This window comes from Phalacrocorax carbo, chromosome 6, assembly GCF_963921805.1.
Source record: "Phalacrocorax carbo chromosome 6, bPhaCar2.1, whole genome shotgun sequence".
Classification (NCBI taxonomy): Eukaryota; Metazoa; Chordata; class Aves; order Suliformes; family Phalacrocoracidae; genus Phalacrocorax; species Phalacrocorax carbo.
This window is the reverse complement of record NC_087518.1, coordinates 55,932,214-55,952,699: the sequence shown is the minus strand read 5'-3', so window position 1 is coordinate 55,952,699 and position 20,486 is coordinate 55,932,214. Positions and strand designations below refer to the sequence as shown.

Below are 20,486 nucleotides of genomic sequence, written 5' to 3'. Positions count from 1 at the left end.
GAAGGCAGTACTGCACGCTGAATATTCGTCCTGCAGTTCTTTGCAGGATTTGGTCCTTACTCTGGCTAGTACCTACCTTCTACTAATATTGTTTTAACTGCTAAAAGAAAATATCCAAGTAACAAAAACTTCCAAAAATACCACCTAAATAAGAGGAACCTGCTAAAAATTACATAGAGTTACTTTAAGTGTAGTAAGTTATTATTCATTAGGGAACTAACGCAGATAATCTAAGGCATGGGTGGGAGGAGGAATCTGATTTCCCATTAGAACAGGCAGGAAATCTGCAGGTATGACGATGACAATCAAGGTAAGTGTAGACTTGTTCTGTTTACTCAGCTTGAAATGGTTGCAACAACTTTTTCTTGCAGAAAGGGCCTAGAGTTCATCTCCTAGCTGTTTTGAATCTTTTCAGTGCTTTTTAATGGGGGGAGACCCCCTCTTCCAGACTTCAGATGCATGCCCTTTGCTTTAGGCAGGCATTTGCTCGTGGCACGCCTGACCTTCTGAGAGGGTCAGTAAGGTCAGTGCAGGTGAGCTGTGGTGCCCATGCAGAATTTTACCGCTGGTAAATTGTACCGCTAGTGTTCTGCTCGGCTGGAGTTCATTCCTTCTTATCCAAGCCATGTCTCAGCTAGGAAGGACGGCAGCTCTCACATGAGGAAAGGTTTTGAGTCAGGAGAGTAATTTAGTTTGGACGGGACCTCTGGAGGTCCTCTGCTCAGCCCCAGCACAGAGCAGGAGCTGCGTAGGTGAGCTTGCGCAGGACCAGCCAAGTTTTCAGTGTCCAAGATGGCATTTCCACAGATATTCTGGGCAACCTGTTTCAACATCCGCCCGTGAGATGAACAAAAAAATGCCATCAAATATGTTTATACCTTTCTTCTTTGACTGTATCCTTACAGATCACGGTTCTGGAAGGCGCAGTTAAAAGGCTTAGCTTTACATACTTAGTCCAGCCTGAAAATCAGCATTTTTGTTGGGGGTGAAAGCTTAACCACTCAGACAGGTAAGATTGGCTTAGAGGAGGTGGCACCAGCTTTCCCTTTAGTTGGGCCCGTAGGTAATGCAGATAATGTAACTGTGAGTTAATCTGCTGGCAGTAGAGGCATTAATTGTGCACAGTGAGTGCACTGTCAGAGAAGCACTGACAGTTTTGTTTGTATGCATTTCTCGCATGCTACTTTGCCTGAGATGCTGTTCCTAACCCAGCCCGCAGCGCTGTGGCGGCCTGTCTGCCCGGGCAGGATCCGATGCCCGCAGGGACCGAGGACTTGCAGCTCCTCACCTGCACAGCAGGGATCGTCGGATCGTCCCAGCCGCTGCTTGCTCGTCTGTCATTTTACCCAACCAAAAGCATTCCAGAACGGTTTTACATCTTGCTCTGAAACTCGTACATAGATATTTCCCAATATGTGTATTTAAAGGAATGCAAATGGTTTAAAAAGGCAGGATGGCAAAATGGCATTTCAAGTTGCTGCAACGTGACATATGATAACTATCATGAACTTTATTTTAGGTTAAGAGAAACCATAATGACTTTGTAATTATTTTTTTTACATTGCATTTTTACAGGTATTTCTGGGTTACTACTGTTGGTGTTTCACATGTAAAGATTCAAAAATTGAACCTAATTTTGTTCTTCAAAAATATTTAGTTTCAAGCAATCAAATAATTAAATCCCCCTCAAAACTTGGTGACAGAGGAAATCTGTGAATGCGTGCCATGTTCGCGAGCAGCAGTAGTTTTCTCCAGAACCGAAGGAGCGCTTCAGGGAACCCAGTATTTGGGGGTTTGTTATGTACCGAGGCAGCGCGCGCTTGGCATGCAGAATGCGTGGAATGCCTGCCTGCCCCCGGCTGCCGTCGGCGGGGAGGCGACGTCCAACCCACCCTGAACACCATGGCTCCTTCGCTCTCGCCCTGCGCAAGATAGGTGCGTCGCAGGTCAAAGCTGCAAAATATACTCCTGAAGTTGGTGGTAATGAAATGTAGACCCACGTAGATGTTAACCAGTGAAGACTGCCTGAGTATGTTATCTCGGTAAAAAAGCAATGTCATGCCATTTCCCAAGGCTGGTTTTGAAGGGCTGTGCGCTCGCTAATGGAACTCATGTGCGATGCAGCTGAGCAACACATGCACCAAAACCAAATTTTTGCCCGCTTCAGCAGCCTCAGTACGTGATTTGCTCTGTCCTAACGCCATTTGCCTTTCACCTATGTGGTCTTTTGGCTGGAATACTAAAGGCTGCTGACACCAAGGCCAACTTCATCCCCCCTTTGCCGGCATTACTCTGCTGAGGAGCGTGCAAAGGCTTTTGGAGAGAGAGAGTCGCTGCTCCCTCCACTGCTGGGCTGCAGGGAAACGGTCTAGAAACCTGTGGGGAAAAGATCTAAAAACCTGTGGGGATGCACAAATCACAGAAGGTAGGGGTTGGAACGGACCTTTGGAGATCACCCTGTCCCAACCCCTGCTGGAGCAGGCACCCCCAGAGCAGGGGCACAGGGCCGCGTCCAGGTGGGGTGTGAATGTCTCCAGGGAAGGGACCCCACAGCCTCCCCGGGCAGCCTGTGCCGCTGCTCCTGCACCTGCACAGGGAAGGGGTTTTTTCTTATATTTAAGTGAAATTTCCCACATTCCAGCTTGTGCCCATCGCCCCTTGGCCTGTCACTGGGCACCACTGAAAAGGGAAGCAGAACAAACTGCACAGCCTAAGGACAGAGGGGAAAAATAAGTTTGCAGCTTTCAGATTTGCTTCTTTGGGGCCAAAAAAGAAAACCAGCACAGGAAAAGAAGTGTGTTTAACGCCGCGCATCTTTTGGTCTTTGGCGAGAAACGCTCTGCACGTACTCAGAGGCGCAGGAGGACAACTCGGGTATCGGTGGGGCGGCCGTGCCCGGGCCGGGCAGACCCCGGGTCCCCTCGGGCAGCGCGGGCGGCCCCCCTCGCACCGCACCGCACCGCACCGCACCGCACCGCACGGCGGGGAGCGGCTTCCCTGCGCTGGGCCGGGGTGGGGATCCCCCTCCGCGCTGGGCGGGCCGGGCCGGGCCGGGCGGCGGCGGGCATGCGCAGTGCGGGGCGCCCTCTCACCCCGCTCAGCTATGCCAAGTATGTGCGCGGCGGAGCCGGGGCCGGGCGTGCGGGGCCAGGCCGCCATGGGGCAGCGCGGCCCGGGGCTGCTGCCGCCGCCGCCGCCGCGAAGGGGGGCCGCCGGCTCCCGCCGGCCGGGTGGCAGCGCCCGCTGAGGGCGGCGGGGAGGAGGCAGCACCGGCGGGAGGCATGGCTGACCCGCTCCGCAGGACGCTCTCCAAGCTGCGGGGCAGGAGGTCCCAGCGAGGGGCGGCGGCGGGGGGCGCCGGGTACCGCCACGGCGGGGTCTGCGCCCCGCAGGGTAAGTGTCCGCCGGGCTCCGGGCCGCCGCCCGTGGGTGCCCGTCTGCCCTCCCGGTCGGGTCCCCGCGGGGCGCGGAGCCCCGGGGCTGCGCCGTGCCCGCTCTCCCGCGGGGGGCCGGGCGGGGGGCGCCGGCCCCGGTGCCGCCGCCGGGCGGGGCGGGGGGCTTTGCCCGGGGGTGGGCTCCGTCCCTCTCCCTCCCGGGGCGCCGTTCACGTGCTAAAGCAGCGGCTCCGCTTCCAGGCGCCGACTTCTGCGTTCCCCTCGGAGCGGGAGAGAGCCCCGCGGGTCCGTGGAACGGGGCTTAAAAAAAACCCCAAACCCCACAAAAATCAGCCTGTCGCGGTTCTGAAAGGTCGGGATTCTCTCTGCGGAGTCACGAGGCTGCTCGTTGCAGCGTGCGCTTTAGGTTTGAACGTGTCAGGGTAGAGCGGGACGGGTCGCGGCGCCGGGCGCTGCCGCAGCCCGAAGCGGCCGTTGCGGGAGCCCCGGCTTTGCGACCCTCAGCCCCCGCGGCAAGTGCGGGCGAGGGGCCGGGCGCTGGCTTGGGGAGTGTTTGAAGCCCATCATCCCTGTTTAAAAGCTGACTTTATTTTCGTTGATCGGTGCCAGCGTATATAAAGTGTAAGTAAACAAAAACAGAGCCCTAAAACCGGTAGGGTTTTAGGTGGAGGTTAAACGCCGTGAGGTTAAATCAGTCGTTTACTCATATTTGGAAGAGTTTCTGTCTCTTTTCCTGATCTTGTGTAAGCTTCAGATTGGTTGCGAGCAGAGTTCAGGCACCTCAGCAACTCTAAATTTAGGTCTTGAATCAATCCTCAGCGGTAGCATCCCCACATCCGTAAGTACCCTCCTTCTGGGGAATAAAAATTCCTCATTAAAGTAAGAGGTTCTTGAACTAAGACCACTACTTTATGTGACTCCCTTCATGTTTTCTTATCGTATGACTGTCATTCTTTGGCTTTTGTTTGCTGCTTGTGGCTTGGGTTATTTTAAAAATTTTTTTAAAGGTGCACTTGAAAGCTTGCAAATCATTTTTTACTCTAGCTGTTGTCCCATTTAAATGCAGAATTATTATATTTGATAGTTTTACTAGGAAACTTAGTGAAAGAACATGTGTTTGAATAGCTACTCTTACGACCAGAAGAACTCTGAGTTATTTTGATCCGTATGTGGAGAGGCTGGAAAAAGCTGTCCCCTCTTCATTACAACCTGAAAAGCAGCGCGCGGGATCGTGTTGGAATGGCTTCTACGCCGACGTAATAAGCAGAATATCAATTTTGACCTCCGTTGAGCTGAAACGTTGAGGGTCTGGTTCTGAGAATACATGTGTTGCTGCCACAATATTTTAACTTTAGTGGTTTATTTAAATTTTTTTGTCAATAGAGTGGAAGGTGAAGAAAATGCCTGACTTCATGGTTTTTTTATTATTCAACACCATATTGAAGCCTTTTGGGAAGGAACGGTTGTCTTGTTTCGTATTTGTGTGGAGGCCTAATGTGTGGAGGTGTAATATATATATTTAGAATATTTTAAATATATTAAAATACTAATAAAGTGCAGGCAGCGTTCTTCTGAATGAACCTTTGCTCTAGAACAGAAAGCATGTGCCTGACCTGTATGTCTCTGAAAGCTTTGTATTTACTTAAATCTGGCTCGTTACTATAACAGCTAACGACGTTTAAAACTTGCCATGTTACACTGAACCAGTGGCTGTGCAGATACTTGCGGGTGAAACGGTTTGTTACTAAAATAAACACAGGCATAAGGGCTTTCAGGATCAGGGCCAAGTTCGAATAAAGGGGAAGCAGTGCTTGGAAATACTGCTGTCGATTGCAAAAACTGCAGTTGGAAGATTTAGACATAAGTGTGCCGTTTGGATGGGATTTACCGAACATTTACAGTCGGCGACCTCTGGCAGCACCTTGGCTAGTTCGGAGATGGAGAAGGGGTAGTTCTGAATATGTGTGATAGGCGGCGTGTCTCTGCAAGCGAAGGGTTATTGGAGTACGCTGGAGGTGCTTGATTATGAGTGTTTCTGCAGTTGGCTTTTGCAGGTGGTTTGTTACTGAGATACCTGGACGGATGTTGAAAACAAAGCTGAGTTTGCTCTGTGCGTTTGCTGCTGCTGGGACCGAAGGGCAGCCTGAGGCTGACGCCAGATGTGTCGCTGGGTGTATATTTAGGCGCACTGTGCTTCTTGGGAGCCCGCTGTTTCGGGAATTGTAGGCTGTCTTACCCTATGTGGAAAGGCCTGCATTTCTGCAGTGAAGCAGGAAGCGGCAGATATTTTTGTTTGTGGAAATACAGCTCTCGGATGCTCCGTCTATTTATGTCACCGGAGCAGGGACTGCTCCTTGGGCTGTCCATGCAGGAGTGGAGGGCTTTTGAGGTGGTTGTCTCCGGCCGGAGGATGCCCGCCCAAGCAGTCCCTGCTGCAAACTGACTTCTTGGAAACGTAGGCATAGCCTTATGCCCGCTGCAGATTAGTTCCCTGTCCTTTTGGTTAGCTCTTGCTTGAAATAGTAGTGGAATTGTGTAAATGGGAATCTTTACAATGACACGCTTACATTTCCAGGCTATGAGTGGGGGAAGGAATACGGTTGCTGCCAAATCACTGAAGCTGTGCCAGAGATCTGCATCCTCACGTTTTCCTCAGATTCTGTTAATTGACTGACTGAGGCCCCGGTGTAGCAAAGCACTTCAGCGGAGATGTGCACAGGCTTCAAAATGAGCACGGTTTATTTTGTTAGTTCTTTGAACCAAGTTAATTCTTCAAATCGCAAACAGTGCTCGTATTGCAGCTTAGCTAAAAAAGTAAACCTCACTTTAAAAAAAAAAAAAAAGCAGCACACCAAATGATGGCTCTTTCATCAAATGAAATGGCGGTGTTTCAGATCTTATCAAGGATCTCTTCTGTCATTAACCTACAAACCTAAAAGGAGCGTTGAAGGGAGGGTGTTCAAGTGAGTCTTTTTCCTGTCTCCCTGTCTAAAGCGAACGTAGCTGGGTTTGCAGGGCTGCTCCTTGAGTCCTCCAGAGAGGTGTCTGTATTTCAATATCTGTTATTGGTGTGTAAATAATCTTTTGCTGAGAGTAATGTTCAAACAGTATCAAATAGCTGCTCCCACCTGGAATTTCCAGTTGCAGAGGGCTTCTCATGGAAACAAGTTGTCTGTTTTATGAGAACCCGGTTACCCCCATCCAGTCTTAGCAGCTGTGCAAGCCCTGTCTGGGTTCTGTTGCCCCTCTGCAGAGGAGCATGAAGGTTATCTGACCTCCGTTTTTAATTTGGATGTATTTGTGGCTTTCCTTCCAGTCCTAACGAAGGGATGGGTGCTTGCTCGGGGGTGAGGCGCTCACTCCTTGGGCTGCTGGGGTGCCCTGCAGCCTGCCGGGGGTATGGCACCGCTGCTGAGTGGGCTGCTTGGACGTGCTCTGACAAGGGGCTCAAGTGCAGGTGGCTTTTTCGATGCATAATTAAATGTTTGGCTGTTGCTTTAAAGAAATTGTGGCAAGTTCTGGGAGCAGTCAGTGGAATTTGCTTAGGTGTTGCATGAAATTTTTGTTGTGTAATGAGATACTTAAAAGCTTTTCTACATTTCTTCTTCCTCCTTCCCTCCCTTCATGATGGTGTGTTTTGTTTTATTCCCCACGAATCAGGAGATGCTTCTGTCTTAATTATAGGTTGAAGCTGGTAAGGAGAGTCCTGTCTGGAGGGTTTTTGTGCAAGACATATCCTTATCCTTATTTTGTCTCTAAATCTAGAAGTGAATCTATGTGGGGTTTTTGTAGCCATTTAAGCTACACGTTATGAAACCAGGAGCCATTTCTTCACTGGCATAAGTAAACTGTGGAAATACTACATAGCAACTTTCCAAACCAATGGTGCCTGAACGTAGCTGGACAAAAAGCAGCCATTTCTGTCGAAGTTTGCCTGACCTTTCGGCAGGGCTGTCTCACTGCCATATATCTAAATGACATGGTGTTAAAAATACAGCCAAACAAGCTTGACTCATTATTAATTTTGCACACATTCTGCTTTGACAGGCTGAAATCTAGTTTTATGATCACATGATCTTATCTTCTGTCCTTTCGGATGAGATCTTATGCTAATGTCATACGACAGCATGTGTGTTCATCTGTCGAAAGCAAAACAATGTTCTAAACACTTGTCTTCCCCTCTCTTTGCCTTTCTTTCTGGGAACAGGTTTAATAGAAAATGTTTACATAGCTTCGAGAAGCAGGAAGGAGCCCAAGTTCCCCCAGGCCAGCGAGGTCCCCGAGCACAGGCCGCAGGTGAACAGCATTACTGTGTCTAAGAAACGCAGCTGGCTGCAGCAGAGCACACACCGTCCTCCTCCTCCAGAAGAAGAAAACACCTGTAAGGAAACGCACAGGGCTGTTATTCCGGTACCTAAATCCCCCATCCTGCTGCCCGAACCTGCAGTGCCGTGGGTTCCTTCCACGTCACCGGTGGGGTGGGAGCGCCCCACGCGAAGCTGCGCTCCTGTCGGTGCCCTGCCAAGCACCGCGAGCCCTGCTGCGCCGAGGAGTGCTGCTCCGGACCTCAGTGAGGATAATGATGCAGATGATGAAGGAGAAATATGGTACAACCCGATCCCTGAAGATGATGAGCCTGACTTGCCGAGGGTCCGCCCTTCTGCTGTGAATAGCCCTGTTCCTGGGGGGTCCCCGGCGGTTTGGTACAAAACCCCTCCTGGGGGTGACTCGGGGATGACCATGGGTCCCCACGAGGGTCTGCCACGCTCCATGGAGAGCGCGGGGGACAGTCGGATGGCTCAGCCCAGCGAAGCGAGTCAGGCCGATGCCGTGCATCCTGGGGAGCATGTGCAGCAGCACTGGCAGAGGTGTGCCTGCAAGGCTCCCAGCGTGCCAGCAGCAGAGGACAATCCTGCCTTTAAGTGCACTTCAACAGGTAAGAGGGTTCAGGAACATAGACTCATAGAATCACAGAATCGTTTAGGTTGGAAAAGAGCTTTAAGATCATCAAGTCCAACCATTAACCCAGCACTGCCAAGTCTACCACTAAACCATGTCCCAAAGCACCACTACCTGTCTTTTGAACACCCCCAGGGATGGTGACTCCACCACCTCTCTGGGCAGCCTGTTCCAATGCTTGACAACCTTCCAGTGAAGAAATGTTTCCTAATATCCAATCTAAACCTCCCCTGATGCAACTTGAGGCCACTTCCTCTTGTCCTATTGCTTGTTTCTTGGGAGAAGAGACCGACCCCCACCTCACTACAACCTCCTTTCAGGTAGTTGCAGAGAGCGATAAGGTCTCCCCTCAGCCTCCTCTTCTCCTGGCTAAACGACCCCAGCTCCCTCAGCCGCTCCTCATCAGACTTAACATAAAAGTATTATGTCCTCTATTTTATTTTAGAGGAATAATAAACTGTACTTATGTCTTTTTTCTCTTTCTCCTCCTTTTACCTTTAGCAGGCAAATTTCCAGTGGAAATGCATGGTGTGTTCATAAAAAATGACTCAAATTGTGAGACTGATGCCTACTAAATGTTGAGCTGCACAGTGGTTTCTCAGTCAGTTTGTTCATGGCATGTCTAGGTGTGGTTGTCCTTTGTGCTCCTTGGCCCCCACCTTGCTGAAGACAAGGTTGTACAAAGCGAACTTGCTAAAGCCTGGTAATGTGAGGACACACTGGGTTTCCTTTGTTAGTTAGTGTCTAACTCTGGCCTTGGATTCCAGCCTCGAAGCTACTTAATGTCTGCAGAAGTTTCTTTGACTTGCTGTCTGGGACTTTTTAATAAAGACTTTTTGGAAGACCATATAAACGCCATTCATCACATCGCTTTCTGTAATTGCTTTCTTGTTGACTGTCTCAGGCTAATCTAATAGACTGGAGAGGAGTGGTTTTCACTTTCAGAAGCCTGGCTCTTTGTTCCTTGTTATCTTTGGCTGAGTGTTTGATAGTCTCATTTCCATAATTCCATTAGTGTGTGAATTCACCATCTTATTGAAGATTTTTCCCAGTGTATTAAAAAGCCCAGACAAAACCCGAACAGAAATAAAACCACACCAAACAAAAGTAAGCAGGAAAAAACCTCCAACCCTTTCCAGAAAGCATTATTTTTAATTGCTGATGTGTCTTACATTATCTTGACCTTAACTCCAGTATGCTGTTGAGAGTTAGAAACTTATTGTAAAGTTCAGGAGACAGGGAATTCTGGGTTCCCCTCTGTCTCCAAAGTTTGCACTTTCTTTGCACTGATATTTAAGAGCCTATATTCCTGCCCAGCTCAGCCCAGAGGACCTGAAACACCGGCATCGGAACCCGGGTGCGTGTTGCCCTCCGGAGGAGACCCCAATCCAGGTTGCCCCTGTCCCACCTCGCCATCCCGGCAGGCTTCTGGCCCCGCATGCCAGGAGCTGCTGCGTCTGGATTCCCAGTGCAGGGATTGCTTCTGGGAATGGGGCTTGTTTTCAAAGGCACCAAAGCAACTGCTGTAAACAGCGGAAGAAAAAACACTCTGTCTTCTCTTCTGGGAGCTCACATTTTGTTCTTTTTTGTGGAAATGCTTCAGATACAACAGTATTTTTAGTTGCAAAGTGTGTTAAAGATATCAGGCATTTATTTAGAAATAGCTGGCTTTATAGCTGCATTGGATACTTAGACCAGTTATATTTGCTTGCGAGAGAGATGAAATATGTTCTTAGGTAGATTTTTGTCCTCGTTGGAGCTCTGGGTGCTTTGGAGAGGTCAGTAAGCATGGTTATTTAGGAAAGCCATGTGTGTCCCCTGCAAACTGTTTGACCCCCATTTAGGTGGTTAGTCTCTCAGTATATAGGTGACTATTTCTTTTTTTTGAAAAAAATCCCTTATATAAGAAGAAAAAGGTAAAAATTCTTTTCATACTGAAGAAACATTTACTTCTGAAAGCAAAGTTGCCCATTTAAAAGTGTCTCACGAAACCAGGAGAAAGAGTGCTGTGAATTTCCCGATTGATTAGTTATGTGTTGAGTTAATGAAGCTACTTTAAGTGCCTCTCTCCTTTTGCATGTATTGAATAGTGATTGCATTGAATAGGTCGATTGATGAAGTGGATCCCTGCTGCTCAGTAATTAGCTTTATTACGGAGAAGTGGCTTAGTTCTTCTCTTTAATCCAGTTAAGGTGTCTACAGTTATTTTCAGTCAAATTTAAAATGACAGCTCATCCATACCAAATTGCTGCATGAAGGGCAACGTGGCCAATTTAACTTTGTGTTAGGACCTTGTTTGAATTATGCAACTGCTATGAAATAGGTGTCTGTGTTCTTGGAGAGCTGGGTACGTTAAGCAGTAACTCCCGACAAATAAGCTATTACTGCTTTGGAGAGAAGTCTGCTGACCTTTCTTATTGATCTGATTTTATATATGTCAATATTGGTTAGCATTAGACTCAAAATACTAGATTTTGAGAACCATAGACAGATAAAAGTGGGGCATTATAAAAGCCGACAAAATATATAGTTGCTCATTTTGTCATTTGTTGTATTCTTCTTTGGATAGTGGAACCAATTTTAAAACTTTAAATGTTGCTGCTTTATTCAGATTTCCAACTTTGTAGAGAGAAAATGGTTGTGGATATTTTTTTTTGTTATTTTTTTGAGAGAGTCTTCATTAGACTGAAGACGAAGGAAAAAAAAAAGAAAATGCAGTTATTGGGAGTCTTTCCAAACACAGCAGCAAATAAATGTTTTCTGTAAATGCTATCCTGTGATGATCCTGTAAATGGATCATAGTTGCAGCAATGCTGATTTGCCCCATAGTGTTAATTCACACCATTAGTTCCTGGTGTTAATCTGGTTACTTTCTACAGTAAATGCCATTTTATGTTAATAGGATTTGTCAGGTAGTCCCTTAGTGAATAATTATAGCCATGCTGGCATTTAAAAAGAAACCGATTAAAAATAAGATGCTTCTATAGCAGGGCTTGGGTAAATAATTCATGCATTTTGTTTATAACAAGTACGCAAAAGGTAAAAATAAGAAGATAACTTGGTTCCGAGTCGGTAATGTAAAAACATAGCACCAGCTCGTGCTCTTAGGTCTGTGAGAGAAGAGTTTAACTGGAAAGGACCTGGAGGCTGTTTTTGATTTGATGTCTCTTTGCACAGGCAAAATGGTTATGAAAGGAAAAGAGGAATTTTTAAATAAACGCAATACAAAAAATTCTATATATAGGTTTTTGCATATATAAAATGTTAAAGTAAGTTTTCTTTACAGTTGTTTAGGGTTGAACTCTGTATGTTTTCAGATGTATCACCTGCAAAATGTTGAAGAAAAACACCCCTTTAATGTTGGCTCCCATGATAGATTTATGTCGTGGAACTCTGAATACTGACTTCTGAAGAATTTGTAATATTTTTGCTCAGGGGGAGGATTACTGTTGGGATTAGTGCCCCCCTCATCAGTGGAAACGTCTCACGTGTGTCTGTATCTCAGAGACGTTGTGGTAGGACTTGCACATTGTAGGTTGCCAGGATCTGGACTGTGCTTGTGCTACTGAAAATGTATGTGTGTTAGTTGTCTGGATGGAAAATCCTGGTAGGGATTACCATAAAGAGATTTCTTTTCAACGCTGTAAGAAGTGCAGGTTGATATCATACTCCCACTTAACCCCAGTGCATGCCAACTGGAGCTTGGCTTAAATCACGTTAAAACTACAGTGCTCTTTCTCCACTTAGACCGTGCCCGCTATCCTGGTTTCCAAATACATCTTTGGGGGCCAATGCAGGCAGATATTTTGCATGCTTAGAAGTTGCAAATAAGCTTCCAGTAATATTCATAGGATTTGCTGCCCAGTGTACTCTATCGACCAATTTCGTTCCACAAGTTGCAAATACTATTTGCTTAATTTTCGTTGTGTTTTTTTTTTTTTTTTGGGGGGGGGGGGGGGGAGGGTTTGGAAGACACTTTGTGATTTAACTGTTTTCCAAGTGCAAGGAGCTTTGGTTTCATGAGGCAGAAAAGCATTCCTGCAACTGATTCACGTAACATTCGAGATACCAAAATGGTCTGGTATGTGGTAGAAAGGTTTCTCTGCTCTCTCTTTTTCCTGCAGAGCTGAAGCCAGTTTGTTGGTGGGCTTTTGGGGAGTTGGTGCATGTGCTTCTGAAGATCGAGGGCTTATTCATGCATGTGTCTCTGATCCAGGGGGTGACAATGCCATAAAGACCTGCTGGTGAAAGAGGCAAAAAGTTGTAGCAGCTGTGGAGTGGAAGCAGTTAATTTAAAATAGCTATTGCCTTTTTCAGTTTCTGATTTGTACGAAGTAACTGTTTATATCCTCTGACTGGGGACGTAGGGGCAAAGGTGCTTTTCATGCCATGAAAGACACGGTGAGGGGAGGAAATCTTCGTGAGAGCAGCCCAAGCAGGCAGTGCTTGGCACCAGCGCGGTGCTGCCGCCTGGGTGGTGGTGCGACGCCAGCGCCTGCATAGAGCCGGCTGTGGTGTGCGTGCATCGCGGAATCATTAATATTTAAAACAACTGCGACAAACTCATGTTTATTTGTAGACAGCGAACTCTCTAAGTCTGGTCAGAGATCTAAAGTGCTGTTACCCGTGCTTGTTCCTCCCTCTGATGAGGTACTGCTGTCGAGGATGCTCTGAGGATCGCTGCCATGACGAAGAGCAGGCACTGGCCAGCCGCTTCACCTCTCAGCGTACAGGCAGCCTCAGGAGGTGACTTGTAATCACTTCCAGTCTTAATTAACGGACTATTTAAAGCAATTTGTTTTATATCTTCTGCTCCTGTAAAAATGATCCCTGGGTTGATGGGTTTGTCACAGCGTAATTAATGTCAGTAAGCATAGTATTTGAAGAAAACAAACTATGTTACAGAGTTCTTAGTGGTGTGTTGTTGTTGTTATTGTTTTTTGGTGGTTTTTTTTTTTTACACCCTGTTAATAATTTCTCCATTCCTTGGCTCTGAAGCATTATGTGGGATGGAACTCCGAGGCTTTGTTGGTCAAAACAGTAATTTTTATAGGGGTAAAATAGACAACTATTTTTTTTTTCTATAGGCTAAGAGGAGATTCTTCCATTTATTTAGGTAATGGAGATGTTACATAGAAATAATTCCATTCTATATGAATTTTTAAAAGTTATTTTTAGGTTTTTTTTGAAGGATTTTTTTCCCAGTTGCTGATGTGGATAGAGGTGACGCTTTCTTATATTTTAACTGAAGTTGCTTGGATTTGATATAGCATGAGTTCTTCTCTTAATGACATTTGCAGTTCTATTCTGAAGTTTTCGATCAGAACAGGTCTGGAACTGTCTGAGGATGAAAAAGCGAAGTGAGCCTGCACCTGAATAAGGTCACAGCCTCTGACACCAGTAGAGCTGTCCCGTTTCTTCAGTTGAGGATGCAGATCAGTATTTCTTGTGGCATCTAGCACAGAAAAACAATTTGCTACAAGAACAGTTTTGAGATATTTGGGCTTTTCTGTTCTGACTTGCTGCTTTTTCATTTTTTAAATAATTTTCCTAATAAGCCGTGGGGTTGATTTAAAAATAATAAAAGAAAAAGAATGAAAAATCTAGGCAGAAGGGAGACTTTGGTTTTGAAAGTTATAACCCCTCAGTGTAAGCTGTATTTTTTTTTTCTCTTTTTAAAATGAAATGACTTACAGCTTCAACACTAACGTCATTATTCTAGAGATGGTTTCAATGCTAGATGTACTGTGCTGCTTAAGTAGGTTGGGAGAATGGTAGGAAAAATTAAATTACCTGTCAGCTCTGATTTCATCAGAACTCAGCATTTCCATTAGCTATGAGAGTGGGCATTTGATATTTCAATTGCTTGCTGTAATAAGGAACTGATAGTTTTCTAACTTACTCATTCACCTCAACTTGTTGTCCCAAAAGTAAAGTTCAGGTTTTCTGATGAACTTTAAAATAACTCAGAAAGCCTACCTGAAGTGACGAGGAATGTTATGTATAGAACAGGGTAATCATGTACGCCTGTGAAGCAGCATGCGCTGCTGGCAGTCAGTATGACAGTGATATATGTGCCCAAGCACATGTAAACAGTGTTAAGCAGGGTCAGACAAGCGTTTTCACTATGCTAAATCATTGCCTGTGTCTGGCAGGGGCTGTGTGGCAAGTGCTTGAGATACTTTGGGTCCTCTCGTGCCTTGGGGCAGCGTCGTGTAGGGGTACGGTCTGTCAGCGCTCCCCTGCTCGACCGAGGGACAGTGGGGATTGCTCCATGGATGGATGGCTGGGGTGGGAGAGGGGGGGTCTGGGGCTGTGAAGGCCTGTGTTCCCGTGGGCTGTTCATGTCTCTCTAGTTGTGTCTCTTTGGCTATGAAAAGGCTTTATCCTTTCACGCAGCTGTATGGCGGAGGAAAGTGAGAGGTGGCTTTACTAGTCAAGCTGAACCAGTAGCCGATGGAAGCAGTCGCTTAAGATCCCAAGTCACTTTGACTTGGACTGCATTGTCCTTCAAAAGCTATATTTTTTTTCTGTCGTACTCATCCTGCTAAAGCTTCCAGGAAGCATAAGCATATCATAGAACAGCCTGGTTTGGGAAGGACCTTGAAAGATCATCTGGTCCACCCTTTGGTGGGAGAGGAAGCCTAGATGAGATTACCTAGCACCCTGTACAGCTCCGTCTTGAAAACCTCCAGTGGTGGGGACTGTACTGTGTCCGTGGGGAGGTTGTTCCAGTGACTGATCTCACTGTAAAAAATGAATATGTTGTATATATACACATACATATATTAGTTGCATGGTATCAAACTAACCGTCCCCTTGCTTGCCTTGGTAATCATTTAAGCAACAGGTGCCTCTTTATGTTTCATCTCCTGCCATCCTTCTGTAAGGATATTTCTGAAGTTTAACTGTTCAGATGGGATGCGTGGGGACAGGGGCAGAGAGCAGCCTGTTGGCAGCACAGCCGCGTAACGTGGTAACAGGAACGAGGTGCAGCTCAGTTCCTCTGGCACCCTTGTGAGAAAGCTGTACCGCATGGGTAGGCTGGGAAGTGAAGTGTTACCAGACTCTGCTGCAACTCCTTTTGCAGCTTGTTCAGGGCTGTATCATGTACAGTCTTTAAAATTGCGTGCATGGCTCTGCACATTGCTGGCTTTAGTGGAACAACATGTGGCTCAGTGCTGATGGGAATACCACCCTGCATAATACTCCACTGTTAAACTTCTTCCAGCCACATCTTCCATTTTAACTGTTTGGTGCTGAACGCAGCAGAAGCTGGACACATAAAAGTCAGAGTGTTAGGTTGACTCTTCAGTTTTAATGAGCTGGGGGTAAGTTTAATTTGCTGGCCTGCTTTTCCAAGCCTGTGCCAGAGACTTTTGACAGAAAGGGAAGATTAATGTTAGCGGGCTGAAGTATGGCACTGATTGCTATAGAGCGCTCCAGGCCAGCCCACCAGTGGGACCGTGCTGTGATTTGCAGTACAAGGGAAGGCTTTGTCCGCTTTTATCAAACACCACATTTCTAACTAACTGCTTGCCAGAAAAGCACAGCAGGCATGCTAGAAATAGCCCTTCCCCTGCGAGGGAGCTACTTCCATGAGATGCCGGGCTAAATGAATTTTCCTCTGTCCTTCTGGAAAACAGATTCTATGCATTATTCTTCATAAATGAGACTTTCTTTTATAAAGATACTCTTTTAAGCAACTATCTGCAGAAGTTATTAAAGCCAAACTTCTGCTGGGAATAGAACCAGTCTTTGTAAGGTTTTTTGGGGGGAGGGAAAACCCAAAACCACAATAAATCACTTTGGTCAAAGACCAGATCGCCCGATTTAACTGTTTATGCTATGTGAAGTATAAGAAATAAGTTAAATGGTGAAAATTAATTTGGATAAACAGGGGCTTGTAAAAATCACTAGCTGAATGGTGATTTGGGCTTGAAGTGATTAGTTTAGAATTAAAGCAGTAAGCCTTTGAGAAATCGGTAAGAGAAACCTCTGTAAAGTATGATTTGCTGAGTATCTCATGAAAACAACGCTTCTTTCCTTCTTTCTATATGCTGTAAATAGACTCTCCCTTTCCCCAGCTAGCAAGGGCAGATGGCAGATGGATATAGGTGTTTGAGTCTGTGTGAGCGGCGCAGGCTACCTGCACCACGCAGGGTTAGCGTGTTTCAGGGCTCCATAATACTCTAGTCTGCACGGACAAGGCTACCTGAGTCCTGTTGGGAGCTGCGAAAATTTGCAAAGTGAAGAGTGAATCGGGTGGTTATTACTAGCAAGAACCACTGTTGGTTTCTCAAGGGATAGAACCTGACTCTAAGTGAAAGTACTCATCCAATTTTATTAATATCTCACATTCTGGCCTCGGTTCCCCTCTTGCACGCTTCATTAACTCGTGTAAATTCATTGCCTTTCCTACAGTCATTACTGCCTCATGCTGGTGAAAGTGAGAAGAGCTCGAGCTATAACTTGGTTATTTGGATTTCCTCGAGTATTGGAGCATGAGGTGAACCGCAGGTTCCTGCCTGTGTGCAGCACTGGCTTATGTCTGATCGTGTTCCTTAATTAGTTGTCTTTTACTGCTAAATTGAGGGAATCGTCATCTTTTTCTTCCTCCCTCTTTAACATCAGTGCCTGCTGTTAGGGATTTTTTTTTTTTTTTTTGGTACCTTGAAAGGTGGGTAATGTTCCACGAGAGTGTCACTTGGGAACTGTGTAACTTTAAGCCCAGTTGTGCTTTAAGTCCTGGTTGTGCCAGGAAAGATGGGAAATTGCTGGCAGGAATGAGGCAGTACAGGGTGCAGCTTTTGGAAGGAATAAATCTTTGTTGTGTTCTTCCTCCTCTGTCCTGCGGCAGAAAGGAGGAGCTGAGAGAAACGGAAGAAAAGGTGTGAGACACTGCCTGCGTCTGCACAGGAGGGATTTAGGGCTCTTTGGGGTAATACAGGGACATGCACAAGAGCATAGCCATATTCTTCACAGAGGTGAGTGTCTTTCCTCTAGACCTAAGAGGAGTGGGCAGTGCTGATGTGTTGGTTTCATAGACGAGGGTGCATTTGCCATATTCCAGTATTTCCCCATTTAAGACTGGTTTTGTTGCACCTGCGCCCCAGGAATGCCGCCGTGTCTGCTTGTTTGGAGGGTACAGCACAAATGGATCGAGCTGAATGCAGCGGGTGAGATAGCTCGTTTGTTTTTGTGTAGTTAAAGGCCCTTTCATCTCCATAAAGCAGAACAAATCTGGCTTTTGACTCTGAACTGCCAAATTTGGCTGAGTGAGTCAGTAGAGCACAGCTTTCTGAATGCTGGTGAACACCTGACTGATGAATGAATGACGGTTGTCTGAATGAATTGCGTTTGTCAAGTTATGACAAACCAACATGGTTTCCCCGAGTTCAAGATTTTTTTTTTTCATTGCTGCAAACTGGAGTTACTGAGTGGTTTGAAAATGATTTTTCCTTCTCTTTCCTTCTAAAGGATCTGGAGTTGTACTTGCACACAAGGCTGATATACCCTCAACAGAAGTTTCTCCTCCAAGTCCCAGCCCTCTGAAAAAAAGCGGATCAATCAATTGGCCTTTCCCTGATAGAATTAAATCTCCCAGGACTGTGAGGAAGCTTTCCATGAAAATGAAAAAGCTGCCAGAGCTGAGCAGGAAACTGAGTGTCAAGGGAACTTCAAGCCATACTAGTTCAGATAACCCTCCTTCCCTGCTGAAAGGTAGCTGCCGGGATACAAGCCATACAGTGTCTTTGCCATCTTCTGGAAACTCAACCACAGCTGCCAGCAGGAATGTGATAAGCCGCTACCATCTCGACAGCAGCGTGTCATCACAACACACCTACAAAAAGAAAAGCTCGAGGAACTCCAGATCCTTCAACAAAGGTGGTTACCTCAGTGATGGTGACTCTCCTGAACTTATAACAAAATCAGGTAAACATGGGCATGAAACCAAGTGTGGGAAAGGAAAGGAGAACCTTCCAAGTAACAGTGGTAAGAGTGAAATAGACATCGATGCTTTCAGACACTATAACTTTTCTGACCAACCCAAGTGCTCTCAGTACATCTCTGGACTCATGAGCATTCATTTTTATGGTGCTGAAGACTTAAAACCACCAAGAATAGACTCAAAAGAAGTCTTTTGTGCAATACAGGTTGACTCAGTAAACAAAGCAAGAACAGCCCTGCTTACATGTAGGACAACATTTCTAGATATGGACCACACGTTCAACATAGAAATTGAAAATGCTCAGCACTTAAAGCTGGTGGTGTTCAGCTGGGAGCCCACCCCGCGGAAAAATCGGGTGTGCTGTCATGGAACCGTGGCTCTCCCCACTCTCTTCCGAGTGACAAAGACACATCAGCTGGCTGTCAAATTGGAACCGAGGGGACTTATTTACGTCAAGCTCTCGCTCATGGAGCAGTGGGAGAACTCTCTTGATGGTCTCGAGGCAGATCGGGAGCCTGTGATATTCGGGGTAGATGCTCGAAAAGTTGTAGAGAAAGAAAATGCAGGCTTGATGGTGCCGCTTTTGATGCAGAAATGTATTCTGGAGATTGAAAAAAGAGGCTGTCAGGTACTGTGCATATTTTAATCTGTTTTGTTAATATTTCTGTGTTGGGATAGCTGCTGTTGCAGCGTGTGAGCAGTGAGTGGGAAGGGGGAAATTAAAAACACCTTTACGTGTCGCTTTTTTTGCTTTGCTGCTCCTGTTTGGTGAACATTAGTCATTGTAATGTGGGAAGAATAACAGGACTGTGTGAAATCAACGCTTCCAGCTTGGCCTTGGTAGAGGAGATGTACGCTTGCTCACAGGAGGTGCTCACCGTAGTGCTTTAGGACTAGGGATGGTCAAATGAACCTGCAGCCCCCAGCATGTAGCTGAGCTGAGAACTTGAAAATGCCTGATTCCTGAGACACAGATCACTCCCTAAGGACACACTGTATCTAAATGTAAAAAGGAGTTTAATGTTCCCTCCTACCTGATATCACGTGCAGTGGCACAAAGTGATGAGGGCAGGTCTTTTGACAAAACTTCACTTGTGTGCAGTCTCAAGCCAACATGCCAAAGGCTTGTCTCTGCCATCACTTTGTCTGCAGCAGTAAGGTAAGGAGGAGACCCCGAGGGGCCGAATTAGTTGTTTCCCCATGCCGCTGCTCCTTGCCCTTCTTCGGGTTGTTTTCAAAATTCAGACAGGAGATGAATGCTGTAAGACAGCAGCGCCCAGGGGCTTCTCTTTGTCCTGATACAGCTTATTGGTTGATGGAACCTAATAGGCAAAAATACGTGTGGGAAATGAGGTATGGAAACGAATCCCCAGCTACAGATGCTAGACAAGAAGTCTGTTAGGAAGGAAGATGCACAGTCCTAAGGACGGATGTCCCCAGTGGCAGTGAATTTGAAACTGGTGGGAGGACTCCTGCGTGCTGTTCCACAGCATGGGTGAGCCCTCAGTTTCTTGCTCACCTGCTCTTGCTCAGGTGGAATTGAGAAGTAATCACACCTAGCACTGTTACTGTTTTAAATTGCTGACAGCTTGGACGTAGTTCCAGGTGTTATGAGATCAACTCTGCTATTTATAACCTAGGTCATAAAATACAGGCAGAAATGGTATTTCCGTGTAATAAACTGAACTATGTAATTATTTTGCTGGAAGTCACTACTGATAACAACTGCATGATTTTTATTGTGAATGCTTCTCCTAACATGACGCAAATCAGTGGAAAAGAGAAGTTTTATTCTTTCCAATGTATGTGTCTCATGGTTTCAGCATTTTATTTTGGGCTTGTTAGCACCTAGTCATGCAAATGAGATTGGGTAATCAAGGCAACGCTGGTAATGAAGCGATTGGCATCTGAATTGTCTGAAAGTACCTGGTGCTTCTGAGCATGAAATCTGATTTGTGTGTTTGCACAGGGAGAACCAAAAATGCAAAATATACTGTTAACTTCTTGTTTTAACCACGTGCTTGGCTGACGTTTGACTTTCCTACAGACTGTTCTCGTAGTGTGTCTTCTCCACCTGGATTTCAGACGTGGCATTAGAAAACTTCAGAGTTTAAAAGAAATTGTCGTAGGCAAATACTAGATCATATTCAGTCTTGAGAAAGAGGGAGTACAAATTCCAG

At 46.1% G+C, this 20,486-nt stretch overlaps 1 protein-coding gene across 1 annotated transcript in view; it reads left to right on the top strand.

Annotated features, from left to right (window-relative positions):
- Positions 1 to 3,073: 3,073 nt before the first annotated feature.
- SYDE2 (synapse defective Rho GTPase homolog 2) overlaps positions 3,074 to 20,486 on the top strand; it is a 33,436-nt gene continuing 16,023 nt past the window's right edge. The window contains exons 1-3 of the mRNA XM_064455440.1: positions 3,074 to 3,393; positions 7,603 to 8,331; positions 17,835 to 18,934. Coding sequence (XP_064311510.1) covers positions 3,282 to 3,393; positions 7,603 to 8,331; positions 17,835 to 18,934 — 1,941 coding nt within the window. The 5' untranslated portion in view covers positions 3,074 to 3,281. The remainder of the gene's footprint in view (positions 3,394 to 7,602; positions 8,332 to 17,834; positions 18,935 to 20,486) is intronic.